The sequence below is a fragment of the Arachis duranensis genome, chromosome 3 (assembly GCF_000817695.3).
Source record: "Arachis duranensis cultivar V14167 chromosome 3, aradu.V14167.gnm2.J7QH, whole genome shotgun sequence".
Lineage (NCBI taxonomy): Eukaryota > Viridiplantae > Streptophyta > Magnoliopsida > Fabales > Fabaceae > Arachis > Arachis duranensis.
Genome location: NC_029774.3, coordinates 19,215,090 through 19,227,808, shown reverse-complemented (window position 1 = coordinate 19,227,808; position 12,719 = coordinate 19,215,090). Strand labels below are relative to the sequence as shown.

At 35.5% G+C, this 12,719-nt stretch overlaps 1 protein-coding gene across 1 annotated transcript; it reads left to right on the top strand.

The window, feature by feature from the left end:
• Positions 1 to 2,078: 2,078 nt before the first annotated feature.
• On the top strand, positions 2,079 to 6,823 carry LOC107477828 (G-type lectin S-receptor-like serine/threonine-protein kinase At4g03230). Its single transcript, XM_016097898.3, has 8 exons — positions 2,079 to 3,566; positions 4,102 to 4,614; positions 4,719 to 4,862; positions 4,959 to 5,161; positions 5,272 to 5,482; positions 5,695 to 5,932; positions 6,072 to 6,222; positions 6,327 to 6,823. The coding sequence occupies exons 1-8, from the start codon at positions 2,204 to 2,206 to the stop codon at positions 6,633 to 6,635; spliced, it is 3,132 nt and encodes a 1,043-aa protein (XP_015953384.1). The 5' UTR covers positions 2,079 to 2,203; the 3' UTR covers positions 6,636 to 6,823.
• The last annotated feature ends 5,896 nt before the right edge of the window (positions 6,824 to 12,719 follow it).

Sequence of the window (12,719 nt, the reverse complement as noted above, 5' to 3'; positions counted from 1 at the left end):
GGGCAAAAAATCAGAGAAATTTTATTTTGAAATAAAAATAATTCTACTTTTATTTTTTCATTTTTTTATTTGAAAAAAAGTATGTATATTTATGCACTTATGTATCTCCTTTTTTAAAACTTTATTTAAAGACATAATTATTTTAATATCAACTCTCTTTTTGTGTAATTATGTTAGAACATTTTATGTGATACTCAATAAGAAAACAAAAAATTCAATCTATGAAGTAAGTAGGAGAAATTAAACTGAATATTTTCATAATTGACAATGATAGTAGCTAGAATTTTCATCCCAGTGTCTCCACAAATAATTAATAGTTTAATTTAATGTAGATCTTGCAATGCCTAGAGCTTTGGACTGGCTCTCTCACTCTCTATAGGTTTCTACATACTATCATCAACTTGATTACCTGGAAACTGATACTAAAATAATTATCCTACCCTATAAAACTTAGCCAAGTTCACACTATGCTACAGTAATTTTATTCAAAATTAATTCTAGAGAACTGAACCTTTTAGAAGATTTTTTTAAGTAAATAATTTAGAGTATTTTTACTTATTTTTACAATAGTCTCTTTTGTCTCGTTAGCACCGATATTTCTTAATATTAGTCTCTTTAGTTCAGATAAAGAATTTATTTTTCGAGTGCACAATAAAATAGAATTATCACACTCAAATATCATCCTAATGTTATTATTTTTCATATGATAATTGAGATACACACTTACAACCACGTATTCACTACCGCTAGACATTTTTTTCTTAATTTTTAGAAGAAAAATTGAGAAGAAAAAGAAGTGAAATGTTTATAGAGAATACAAATGATTGCAAATTTTTTTTATAGTTGATCGAAATTTGTCGTATTTTATCTCATTTATAGAAAGAACGTCATAACATTTCATTTATCTCGTTTACACTATAAAAAAGATATGCATATATTTATTTTATTTACACAATAAACGAGATAAATAATACAATATAAATCAATAAAAATACTACAAATTACTTATATTCATAAATAAAATATTTGTTTTATTTATTTAAAAAAATCTACCTTTTAGATCCATAGAAACACTACACAAGCTAAGACATGTTGATCCATGATGGAAAGGATACCCTTTACAACATTTTTTAAATTAAATGTCACTCGTAAGTGGATGTAGAAAAACAGGAAGCGAAGGGGGTCCCAGATGAAAAAAAGATAAAATTGACAAAATCCAATGAATTTGACCCCATTGTCCCTTCTGGTTTTTCTTCAATCAATTATTCATATTTGGCAATTATGTACCAATCATATTGCAAATCATTATTGTTGTTGTATAGCACTGGCACTTGCTTCCCATATTTCCAAATAATGTTTGGCCTAAATTTGATGATTCATATATTTGTTCAAAAGCAATTGAATGCGTTTGATTTTTGAACTTTGATACAAAAAATATGGCCCTTACCAGGACAGTTTGTTGAACTACCTCTAAATAATTATTCTGTATATATGTTTGAGATAATATAATGCAGGGTATGACATATTTCTGTTAAGGTTTTACCGTTTTAGGGTCATCATGATTGAGTTATAACAAAAGTCTACCTAAAGAGAAATGTGCGTCAATTACTCCACCAATAAATTCCAAAAGCATACTATTGTCTAGTAAAACATTTAATAATTAGAAAATTTATTGTGTGGGCTTAGACAAATGAATATTTGTATTCTATGTTATTTATTGTATCGCTTGAATGTTATTTATATAAATAGTCTAACCTGATAATTATATAATTTTATCTCAGAATTCTAAAGTTCAGAAGAGACAACTTTTATAATTTAGATTAAAACAATAATAAATTTATAATACTAATGTGAAAGACAATTAATTGATTAGAATTTAGAACAAGAGCACTATTTTACTCTAGTATATAAGAAATTCTCAAAAAAATAATAATATATGATTAGTTAGAGTGGCAGATAGCCAGATACTTAACCAGTAATCTCAGATTCAATTTTCAAAAATCAGTATAAAAAGAACTATTCCACTTAAATGATTTTCAATACACAAGCAGAATTATTTCGGGTAAAAAATTAAAATTATTTGTGATTAATATAGAAAGTGCTTAAGAACTTTCCCATGGCACACTCTGAATTCAACTAGTGATTGGCATAACCTTAAGCACTATACTTAACAAAACCTCAAAAACTGTTTGCATTCTTTCAAATGGTAGACACCAAGAGATTCTGTTCTAACCGCATGCTGTTTTTTTTCCTTTTGTGTTCATTCTTTTGCACTTGCATGCATTGTTATGGTAGAGATACCATAACCATTAACAATTTCTTACTAGATGGAGGAGGAGGAGGAGATACTGTAATTTCTGATGGAGAAAACTTTGAGCTGGGATTTTTCACCCCTAATGGAAGCTCTAGTGGAAGAAGAAGATATATTGGAATATGGTACTACAATTTGAGTCCAAGAACAGTTGTGTGGGTGGCTAATAGGGACACACCTCTTGAAGATTCCGGCGGCGCTTTCGGCATTTCAGAAGACGGTAATCTCAGGGTTCTGGACAGAAATGGGAGACCCTTTTGGGGGACAAGTCTTGAAATATCATCAAATTCATCACTTCACAGAACACTGAAGCTAATGGACAATGGTAACCTCATTGTAATTGATGAACAAGACGAAGAAGAAACCAAGAAAACAAAGATCCTTTGGGAGAGTTTTGCTAATCCAACAGATACATTCCTTCCAGGGATGAAAATGTATCAGGGTTTATCATTAACTTCGTGGCAAAGCAATGTCGACCCTTCGCCGGGGAACTACTCTTTCCAGCGAGATCAAGAAGATAGCAACAACAACAACGACCAATACATGATATGGAAGAGATCCATAAGGTATTGGAAAAGCAGTGTGACAGGTAAGGTAGTGGGAACAGGTGAAATGTCTTTAGCAATATCATATTTTCTTTCAAATTTCACTGAGAAGATTTCCCAAAACTACAACAACACTGTCCCTTTTCTCACTTCTTCACTTTATAGCAACACAAGGTTGGTTATCACTTACTGGGGTCAGCTTCTGTATCTAAAGATGGATTCAGAGAAAACTTGGTCTAATGTTTGGGTTGAGCCTAGAGATAGATGCAGTGTGTTCAATGCCTGCGGAAATTTCGGAAGCTGTAATAGCAAGTATCAGGCTATGTGTAAGTGCTTGCCAGGGTTCAGGCCTAACTCTCTTGAGACTTGGGATGCCGGTGATTTTTCCCGTGGATGCAGCCGGAAAACTAACGTGTGCGGCGAGGATGCGAAGAGTGACACTTTCTTGAGGCTGAAAATGATGAAAGTTGGGAATCCAGATGCTCAGTTTAAGGCCAAGAGTGAAGAGGAATGCAAGGCAGAGTGCCTCAACAACTGCCAATGCTATGCGTATTCGTATGAAGACGATCAGACCGGAGGCAGCGAGGGCGGTAGCAGCCGCAGCAGTGGTGATGCGGTTTGCTGGATTTGGTCTGAGGACCTTAACAATCTTGAAGAAGATTATGAGAATGGCTGGGACCTCAATGTCCGTGTTGCGCTTTCTGATATAGGTAACACTACTCAATTCTTAATTCCTAATGCTTGTAATTCAAAAATGCTATCTACATACAGAAATCAGTTACTAATTATGTATTTGTGCATGACTTTTTACATGTACTGTTTAGGTAATTTTTAACGTGTTTTGTATTCTAACATGTATTTTATATGAATAACTGATTTGGTCGCTGATTTTTTATGCATTCGTAGCATGATTGTTTCCAATTTCAAACATGCTAATACTAGATATCAGTAACCAAATTAGTCAGCATTGTATATTCAAACTTTGATTTGCATTTTGATGAATAAATGTAAATTTAGTTTGATTATAAACTGAATGTGTGATCATTATGTGTTCATATTATCATTTGCATATTTCGTACATATAGCTGATTGGTTGCTGATTTTGGTCTTCAATTCGGAAAATATTAGATATGTTTATGAACCAAAAGAACTTGAGCATTGGTTGAAAAATAAAGAACTTCATTAGGAACATGCAGGGTAATGTACCAATTAATTTTATTCTCAACCTGAGATTCTTTGTAGCAGAATCCACAGGAAAGAGTTGTGGAACTTGTGGCACAAACTTGATTGCATATCCCCTGAGCAGAGGAGCAAATTGTGGTGACCCAATGTATTTGAGTTTCCATTGCAATGACTCCACAGGCCAGCTTGATTTCGAGACGCCAGGGGGTGCTTTTCGCGTGATAAGCATAGATCAGGACAAGCGAAAATTTGTTATTCACATTGAAGATGTAGAAAACTGTGAAGATCAAACATCAAGGGACAACAAGAAGCTTCTGCTTCTCAATGATTCATCTCCATTTCATCTTACTGGCACTTGCTATGCTGATCCAAGAACCTTTACTTCTGCTGCTCCAATGAAACATGGAGTAGAGTTGGAACTGAGTTGGGATCCGCCGTCCGAGCCACTTTGCTCCACCTTGCTGGATTGCATGGATTGGCCAAATTCAAGTTGCAATACCACAAGTGATGGCAACAAGAGGTGCCTTTGCAACACTAACTATTTTTGGGATGGCATGAAATTGAACTGTACTAATGGTAAGGGCATGATAGTTTATAAAAGATGTTATAATTTCAATCCACATATTGATGGTGTTTCTAGTTTGTATGCATATATGATACTTATTTTATTCTTGTTTAAGGCAATCAAAGCTACCAAGCAGACAGGAATCTATCCTTAACTCAGATCATGGAAATCACTTTTACAATTGTGATTGCCATCATTCTTCTCTCAAGTACTGTTATATACATCTACTTGAAGAAAAGGAGACATGCTAATTCACAAGGTAACTTCAGTTTTATGCCAAACTAATTGTTTTTCAAATGGATGGATGCTTCATCATCAATACCCTGAGAAAAAGTTAATATCTTTTTGACTTCAGAAATCAGGGGATATACTCAGAAGAATCCAGGCCTTAGCAGTGAGAAATATGTAAGAGACTTGATTGAATCTGGTAGGTTCAAAGAAGAGAATTCACAGGCCATAGATATTCCACATTTTCATCTAGAAAGTGTTCTTGATGCTACTAATAACTTTGCAATTGCAAACAAGCTTGGACAAGGGGGGTTTGGTCCTGTTTATAAGGTAACTAAGAGTTCCTTGATAGTTGCTAATAGCTTAATATATGTGGTAAGTATTCCAAATTTACAATATCATCTTATTCTGTTTCTGTATTTTAATTGATCTACTGTTAGGGAAAGTTTCCTGGTGGACAAGAAATAGCTGTAAAGAGACTTTCGAGTTGTTCCGGACAAGGTTTAGAAGAGTTCAAAAATGAAGTTGTGTTGATTGCCAAACTTCAACATCGGAACCTTGTTAGGCTACTTGGTTATTGTCTTGAGGGAGATGAAAAGATGTTAATATATGAATACATGCCTAATAGAAGCTTAGATGGTTTCATATTTGGTAAGAAACTGAATGGAATTTAATTTTTTTAAACACTTCTCCATGCATCTATTGAATATGATATGCTGCTAGATTATTTCATCTGTATTTTAAACTCTGTAAGAGAGGACTCAATTATAGATTAGTATGAAGAAATTGCATCTATATTTCAAACTATTCTGTTTGAACAAGAGACTAACATAAAAGCATGCTCTTAATGGACAATATACAAGACCGGAAGCTATGTGTTCTATTAGACTGGGATATGCGCTTCAAGATTATTTTGGGGATCGCCCGAGGACTCCTTTATCTTCACGAAGATTCAAGGTTACGGATCATTCACAGAGACTTGAAAACAAGCAATATTCTATTGGACGAAGAGAAGAATCCGAAAATTTCAGATTTCGGCTTGGCTAGAATATTTGGAGGGAAAGACACAGTAGCAAACACAGACAGAGTAGTTGGAACTTAGTAAGTCTTGTAACAATTCATAATTCAATGCCATTTAAGATCTACCAATGATTCAATATTATTGTCATTTCAGAACTATACAGCATGTTATCAAGCCATATGTCTTATTTGCTCCATATTTCATGATTTTATAATGCAGTGGATATATGTCACCAGAATATGCACTTGACGGACATTTTTCCGTCAAGTCCGATGTCTTTAGCTTCGGCGTGGTAGTTCTTGAGATCATCAGTGGGAAAAGAAACACTGGATTTTATCAAGCAGAACATGAATTGAGTCTTCTAGGATTTGTAAGCACACGCCAATATCTTAATTATAACATATGTAACAGATAGAGTATAAAACATAGTTTCTTGGCACATTTCTATGCTTTGATTCAATTCCACAATTCCAGGCATGGCATTTATGGAAAGTGGGAAGGGCATTGGACTTCATGGACCAGACACTATGTGAAACATGCAATGCTGATGAGTGCTTGAAGTGTGTGAATGTTGGGCTGCTATGCCTACAAGAAGATCCAAATGAAAGACCAAACATGTCAAATGTGGTCTTCATGCTTGGCAGTGAATCCAACACTCTTCCAAGTCCTAAGGAACCAGCATTTGTAATGAGGAGATGCCCTTCTAGCAGAGCCTCTACTTCTAGTAAATTGGAAACTTTTTCAAGGAATGATTTGACTGTTACCTTAGAAAATGGAAGGTAGATAATTCTGTCATGTTAATTACTGCAAGATTATTATTCAAGTGTGTTTCAATTTAAGAAGAGAAAAATGTTGAGTACATAATTTTGGTGGGACACTAAGTCAGCTTACACTGTATCTACCATGATTGGAATGTAAACTCCATTTTTATCCAATGGAAGTATGAGTTAGGTGTCTTACATTATAAGTTCATGGACTCCTTTATTCGTTCTTCTTCTCCTTCTTCTTCTTCTCGTTCTTCTCTCCTTATTTCTAGATTTGTTTCGTTCTTCGTTCTTCTCCTCGTTCTTCTTCTTCTTCTCGTTCTTCTTCTTCTCGTTCTTCTTCTTCTTCTTCTTCTTCTTCTTCTTCTCGTTTTTGTTTACTGAAATCAAAGTTTGGATTCGTTTTGAAGATAATGGTTGATTCAACGTCAGATTCTCAGTTGAATCAGGGCAAAGTGGATTATGAATTTGAATCTAACGAAGTTCCTGAGATTTGATTTACATATGTTTACTCTGAATTTTGTTGTAGTAATTTGTATAGCATTGTGTAGCTGAATAATTCGTGAACATTGACTATGAGACTAACGCGTCAACATAAATCTGTGGATTGAATGTAATGTATTAGTTTTGATTGATTATTTGGAATTTATAGCAGACGCTCGGGTGTAGATCAGAACTTTTTTGGGTGTATTTGTTTCGTAGTGTGGGTGTATTTACATTTATGGCTTTTTCTGTTATTTTAGCTGAGTTGTTGTCGTTCGGGTGTATTATATCAGACATGATTGGGTGTGTTTTTTGTTTTTTGTGACGGTGTATTCTGCAGCATGTGTGTTTACAACTTATGGCTTTTATTTTCATTTTAGTTGAGTTGGTGCCATTCGGGTATATTATATTTGCAATAGTTGGGTGTATTTATAGTTTTTGACATGGTGTATTCTGCAACCTCTCTCTGTTGTTGATAACCAGTTTATTCCGAAGGTTGGAATGACCTTTACCACCCTTGAAAATGTTGGAAAATTTTACAGGAACTACGCCAAGGTTGCAGATTTTTCTACAAGAGTTCGGAGTACAAATAGGAAGGGAAACGAGATTAAGAATCAATTGATTACATGTAGCAGAGAGGGAAAATGAAAATCTAAAATATCTCCGACCGAGAAGACGAATCCGACAGCCGGTTTAAACTGTCCTGCAAGAATTTATATACACACATTGAAGGATGTCGGTGCTTGGATCATTTCAAAGGTTGTGCTGGATCATTCACACCCCTGCTGTCCAAGTAAAGCAGATATGCTCAAACAGTACAGGGAACTAAGCATGTCCATTCGTCGTACAATAGAGAATAACGAGGAGGTCGGTATCAGACCAAGCAAAACCTACCAATCATTTGTTGCGGCTGCCGGGGGTCACCGCGAGTTAAATTTTATCGAAAAGGACGTGAGAAATTACATTACCAGGGAAGTGCGGAATGTTTCCGAACAAGAAGATGCAATTCGGGAAATATTTGTTAAGAATGAAAGAGAAGAATCAGAATTTCTTTTTTGAGCTTGAACTCGAGGAGGATCAATCGATTAAGCTGGCTTTTTGGGCTGATGCAAGAAGTAGAGCTGCCTTTGAGTATTTCGGAGACGTCATTTCATTTGACACCACCTACAATACAAACAGGTAACAAACTGCCCCTGTTTATGATGCTAAATTAATGTATTTTTATGAATCCGTAGCAGAGTTGTATATTGGCTATTTTTTGGGTGTATACGAAGCATGTGTTGGAGTGTACCTAATGATTTTGCATTCTGCACTATGGTAATTTGTTTCAGGTATAATTTGGTCTGTGGTTCTTTTGTCGGGGTGAATCACCACGGTCAGTCAACACTTCTCGGATGCTCTTTGATGAAAAACAAAGAAATTGAATCATTCAAATGGTTATTTCAATCTTGGCTTCGTTGCATGGAAGGAAATGCTCCGAAAGGGTTTCTCACCGATCAATGCGCATCAATGAAAAAGGTTTTAGAGGCCTGTATGCCAACAAAAATTCACCGTTGGTGTATTTGGCACATCATGAAGAAGATTCCAAGCAAATTAAACGGGTATAAGGGACATGCAGATATTGAACAAGAAATGAGCCAAGTTGTTTTTAAATCTCATAGCAAAGACTCATTCGATAGGAATTGGAATGATTTTCTGCTGAATTTTGGTCTTGTGGAGAACAAGTGGCTTTCAGGTAATGTTTGTTTAAAATCTGCAGCAAAGGTGTAAATTGCATGTTTTTTCGGGTGTATTTATAGTCTATGTTTGGGTGTATTCTGCAGATCTATATGAAGACCGTCATATATGGGTTCTTATCTATCTGGATCACCACTTCTGGGCAGGGATGAGAAGCACACAAAGGAGCGAGAGCATGCATTCATTTTTTAACAAGTTTATCACCCGGAACAGCTTGCTTATTCAGTTCGTCAAACAATACGATAATTGCCTCGGAAGCAGGGAGCAAGCAGAGAGAGAATCAGATGCTGCAGATTTTCATACGGTCATACCGTGTGCAACCAAATCCTCCATTGAAGCTCAGTTTCAAGATGTGTACACTCATCAAAGTTTAGGGAAGTCCAAGCGCAATTCAGAGGAAAGGCGAATTGCATCACCAGATTAACGAATTCCGTTCTAGGCTATTCAGTATACGAAGTCGGAAAACAAGTTTCCAGCTCAATATTCAACAAGTTTGTGGTTACTTACAACTCAGTTGCAGCCGAGGTAAAATGCCAATGCTTATTATTCGAGTCGAGAGGGATACTGTGTTGTCACGCACTAAGCGTGTTAAGCTTTGAACAAGTAAGCCAAGTGTCACCTAGATATATACTAGAAAGATGGAGCAAGAAGGTAAAGAGGTGACACACACACATCAAGAGCAGCCACGACGAGCCACTGATGGAGCTAAGAAGCAAGAGGTTTGACCAATTGATTTTTCATTTGCAAAATATTTGCGAATTTGCATCCGAATCGGAGGAGCTGACTGCAATTCTACACCGTGCGTACGATAACGTCATGGCTGAGATGGAATTATTAAAAGGCAAAAGGAAGGGGACATCTTCTTTATCCCACGAAGACGCCAACTTGAAATCCGTTAACGAGCTTCAAAGCCCGCCAAGGATCCGAACAAGAGGACGTCCAAAAAATAGGCTAGGTTCAAAGTTGGACAAACAGATTGCAAATGCCACAAAGAATAAGAAAACGAAAGTTTTAAGCGAGGTAAAAGTAATGTTCTTTAAATTTGTGGTGATTGAGTTTATTTTTCTCGTTAATAGTTTAGCTAATATGTGAGTGTTATATTCAGATAAACCTGTTTGATGCTGCATCAGTGTTGCATTCAAATTCCAGCTAATATCAAGGATATGTTATGAATTATCAGTTTACAGTACCAGCAGCAGGGGATAACTCTTTGGGTGTATAGTTTTACAGAATATAGGTGTAAAATCACTGTTTCTCTTGGGTGTATTTTTGTGAATTCACATTTTACATTTTAAGTGTTTAGGGTTCAGGGTTTTAGTCTCAAAGCATCATGGGGGGATAGATTTCAGGGTGTATATTCAATTTTATTTGGGTTTAAAAATTCGCAGGTTATGGGTGTATATTTGATTTGATGTTTTTCTTCATATTTTAGTATCTGTAATTCATACATTTTGAATACAACACAGATAGTTTAACAGCACAGACAGTTTAGGTGTATATTTTAAGCAATCTTGGGTGTATATTAAACTCCTGTTGGGTGTAAAATTTATAATCTGTGTTTAGATCTGCCTTGATGTTTTCCTTCATATTTAACCACCTGTAATACAGCTTTTGAATACAGCACAGACAGTTTAACAGCACATATAGTTTAACTATGGAAAAAAATTTCATTGAATAGAAGTTGTTTATAAATGGCAATTTTTTACAGCATTTGTTCAATTTACAAACTAGCTAGCAGTTGGATTACACATTTTCTATATCAGTAGAATTTATCTGACAAAACAGACTCAATAATACGGAGGATGGCTTCGACAGTCTTATTGCATTACTCGCTCTAATTGCTTCATCTCTTTCTTTACTCATTTCATTGAATAGTATCCACGAAGCATACTCCACTCTATAGTGGTCCACCTCGTCCTACAATTAAAAAGTATATTCTGTTTAAACAGCAATATTAATTCAGTAAAGTAATACAGAGCTATATAGTTCTAAAGATAGTTACCTGTTTCCAATTATCCCATTCATACTTCCCCTTTTTAATGTTTTCTGGCTCAATTAACTCAAGCCACTTCATAACGTAGATAGCGCAGTCATATCTGAAAATGAAGAAAATAAATTACAAATCTCATTTAGGAAAGTTTAACGTTCAGAGTCACAAATTTATACGTTGATTTTTGGCCTGATATCTTAACGTATGATGCTTTAATTTCCTTCTCCTTCTCGCCTTTCTTCAGAGGTTCCCCGCCAACATATGCTCTCATTCTTGAAATTACATATCCCTTAAATACCAAAACAAATCAGTAATACACCCGAATGAAATACACCCAAATGAATGCAAACAATGATTATTTAGAACATATTAAAGATATAAAATACACCCAAATGAATGCACAAGATACAACCAACTGAATAAACAACATACACCCAACTTGATTAACAAAATACACCCAAATGGTACCACAAAATACACCCAAAGGAGAACACAAAGCCAATTTACAGTGAATTTATTAACCTGCTTTCTCTGATCGCTTGGAGATTTCTTGTGTAGCGGGTCAAGTATATGAAATCTCTGCTTTCTTGTATCAATCACGCATAACCACCAATGGTCCGCGTAGCAAACAGGTGCAAAAATCTGAAGGATTGCCATATTTCAACAGTGTGTTATTTTATTTGGCATATAAGTAAAGAACGGTACTAACAAATTTTACAAATGAAAACTTACATATGGATGCGAAGTTAATTTTTTTGCATCTATGAAGGGAATAAAACTTGGGTAGTCTTCCATCTTGAATTCTTTATTGGTTTTAGGTGATATGAATTCCCTGTTTGGGTGCTTCGAAATGGCCATGTTCTGCAACAATTGTGAAACAACAAATGAAATACTGAAAATACACCCAAGTGAATACTATAAATACACCCAACTGACTACAGAAAATACACCCAAGTGAATACTATAAATACACCCAAATAACTACACAATTTACACCCAACTGAACTTAAAAAAATACACCCAAATGAATACAGAAAATACACACAAAATTCGTAGAAGTAACACTTACCACAATATTGGGGAGAGACAGTATACTTGTTCTTGAAACCTTTTATCATTTGTCTGGTTGAGGATGAGGCACATGGCAGATACAATCTAGAAATATATGCCGAAATCAATTTATATTAATAAACATTGCAGTAAACTTTGGTGTAAAAACATTAATGTTATTCTAATATTACCTCAGCTTCTATAAAAGTTGCTGCCTGGAGTGATGCAATGTGCATTTTTGTCAAAATGTATTTATCTTGGGCCATTAGAGTGCACATGTTTTCATACTCGTTAGTTCTGCCATCTGCGTATGTCTTCACTCGCGTCCCCCAGATGTAGCACTTCTGTTTCATATCATCCGTATTCTAATTTATTCCTGCAGGAGTTTCAAACCTCCCAGAACTTTCTCCCCCAGTCTCCCTTTGAATTTGTGGACTTTTACTTTCTTTTTTCGCTGCATTTCTTGCTATTTTTTGTACCAAATTATCTAATTGTTCTAGCAAATTTGCAGCTTCTAGATATTTTGCCCTTTCTGCCTCCTGCGTTGACGTTCCCTCCTGCGTTGATGCTTCTTCTTGGCTTGAATCAGTGAGGCCAAGGCTGAATGATGGCATCTGATCTGTTCTAGGAGCATACGATGTTGTTCGTGCCATCATCAATAGGGCAGCAGCATCTTCTGCAGCTGGATAACTGCGTCATCATGTATAACGTATTACAAGAATAAGAATATACGGATGATAAGCAAAGATTGATTTCAGTCTGATTAACTTACATTTTAGTTGGAGCTGGGGGAAGCGTGGGTGTGCTTTCTTGAAGTTGTTGGGGGGTTCAGGAGTGCTGCAC

Coding starts and splice junctions, on each gene's coding strand:
- LOC107477828 (XM_016097898.3), top strand. CDS start 2,204: ATGGTAGACACCAAGAGATTCTGTTCTAACCGCATGCTGTTTTTTTTC. Junction 3,567..4,101: donor TGTTGCGCTTTCTGATATAG/GTAACACTACTC, acceptor TCTTTGTAGCAG/AATCCACAGGAAAGAGTTGT. Junction 6,223..6,326: donor AATTGAGTCTTCTAGGATTT/GTAAGCACACGC, acceptor CCACAATTCCAG/GCATGGCATTTATGGAAAGT.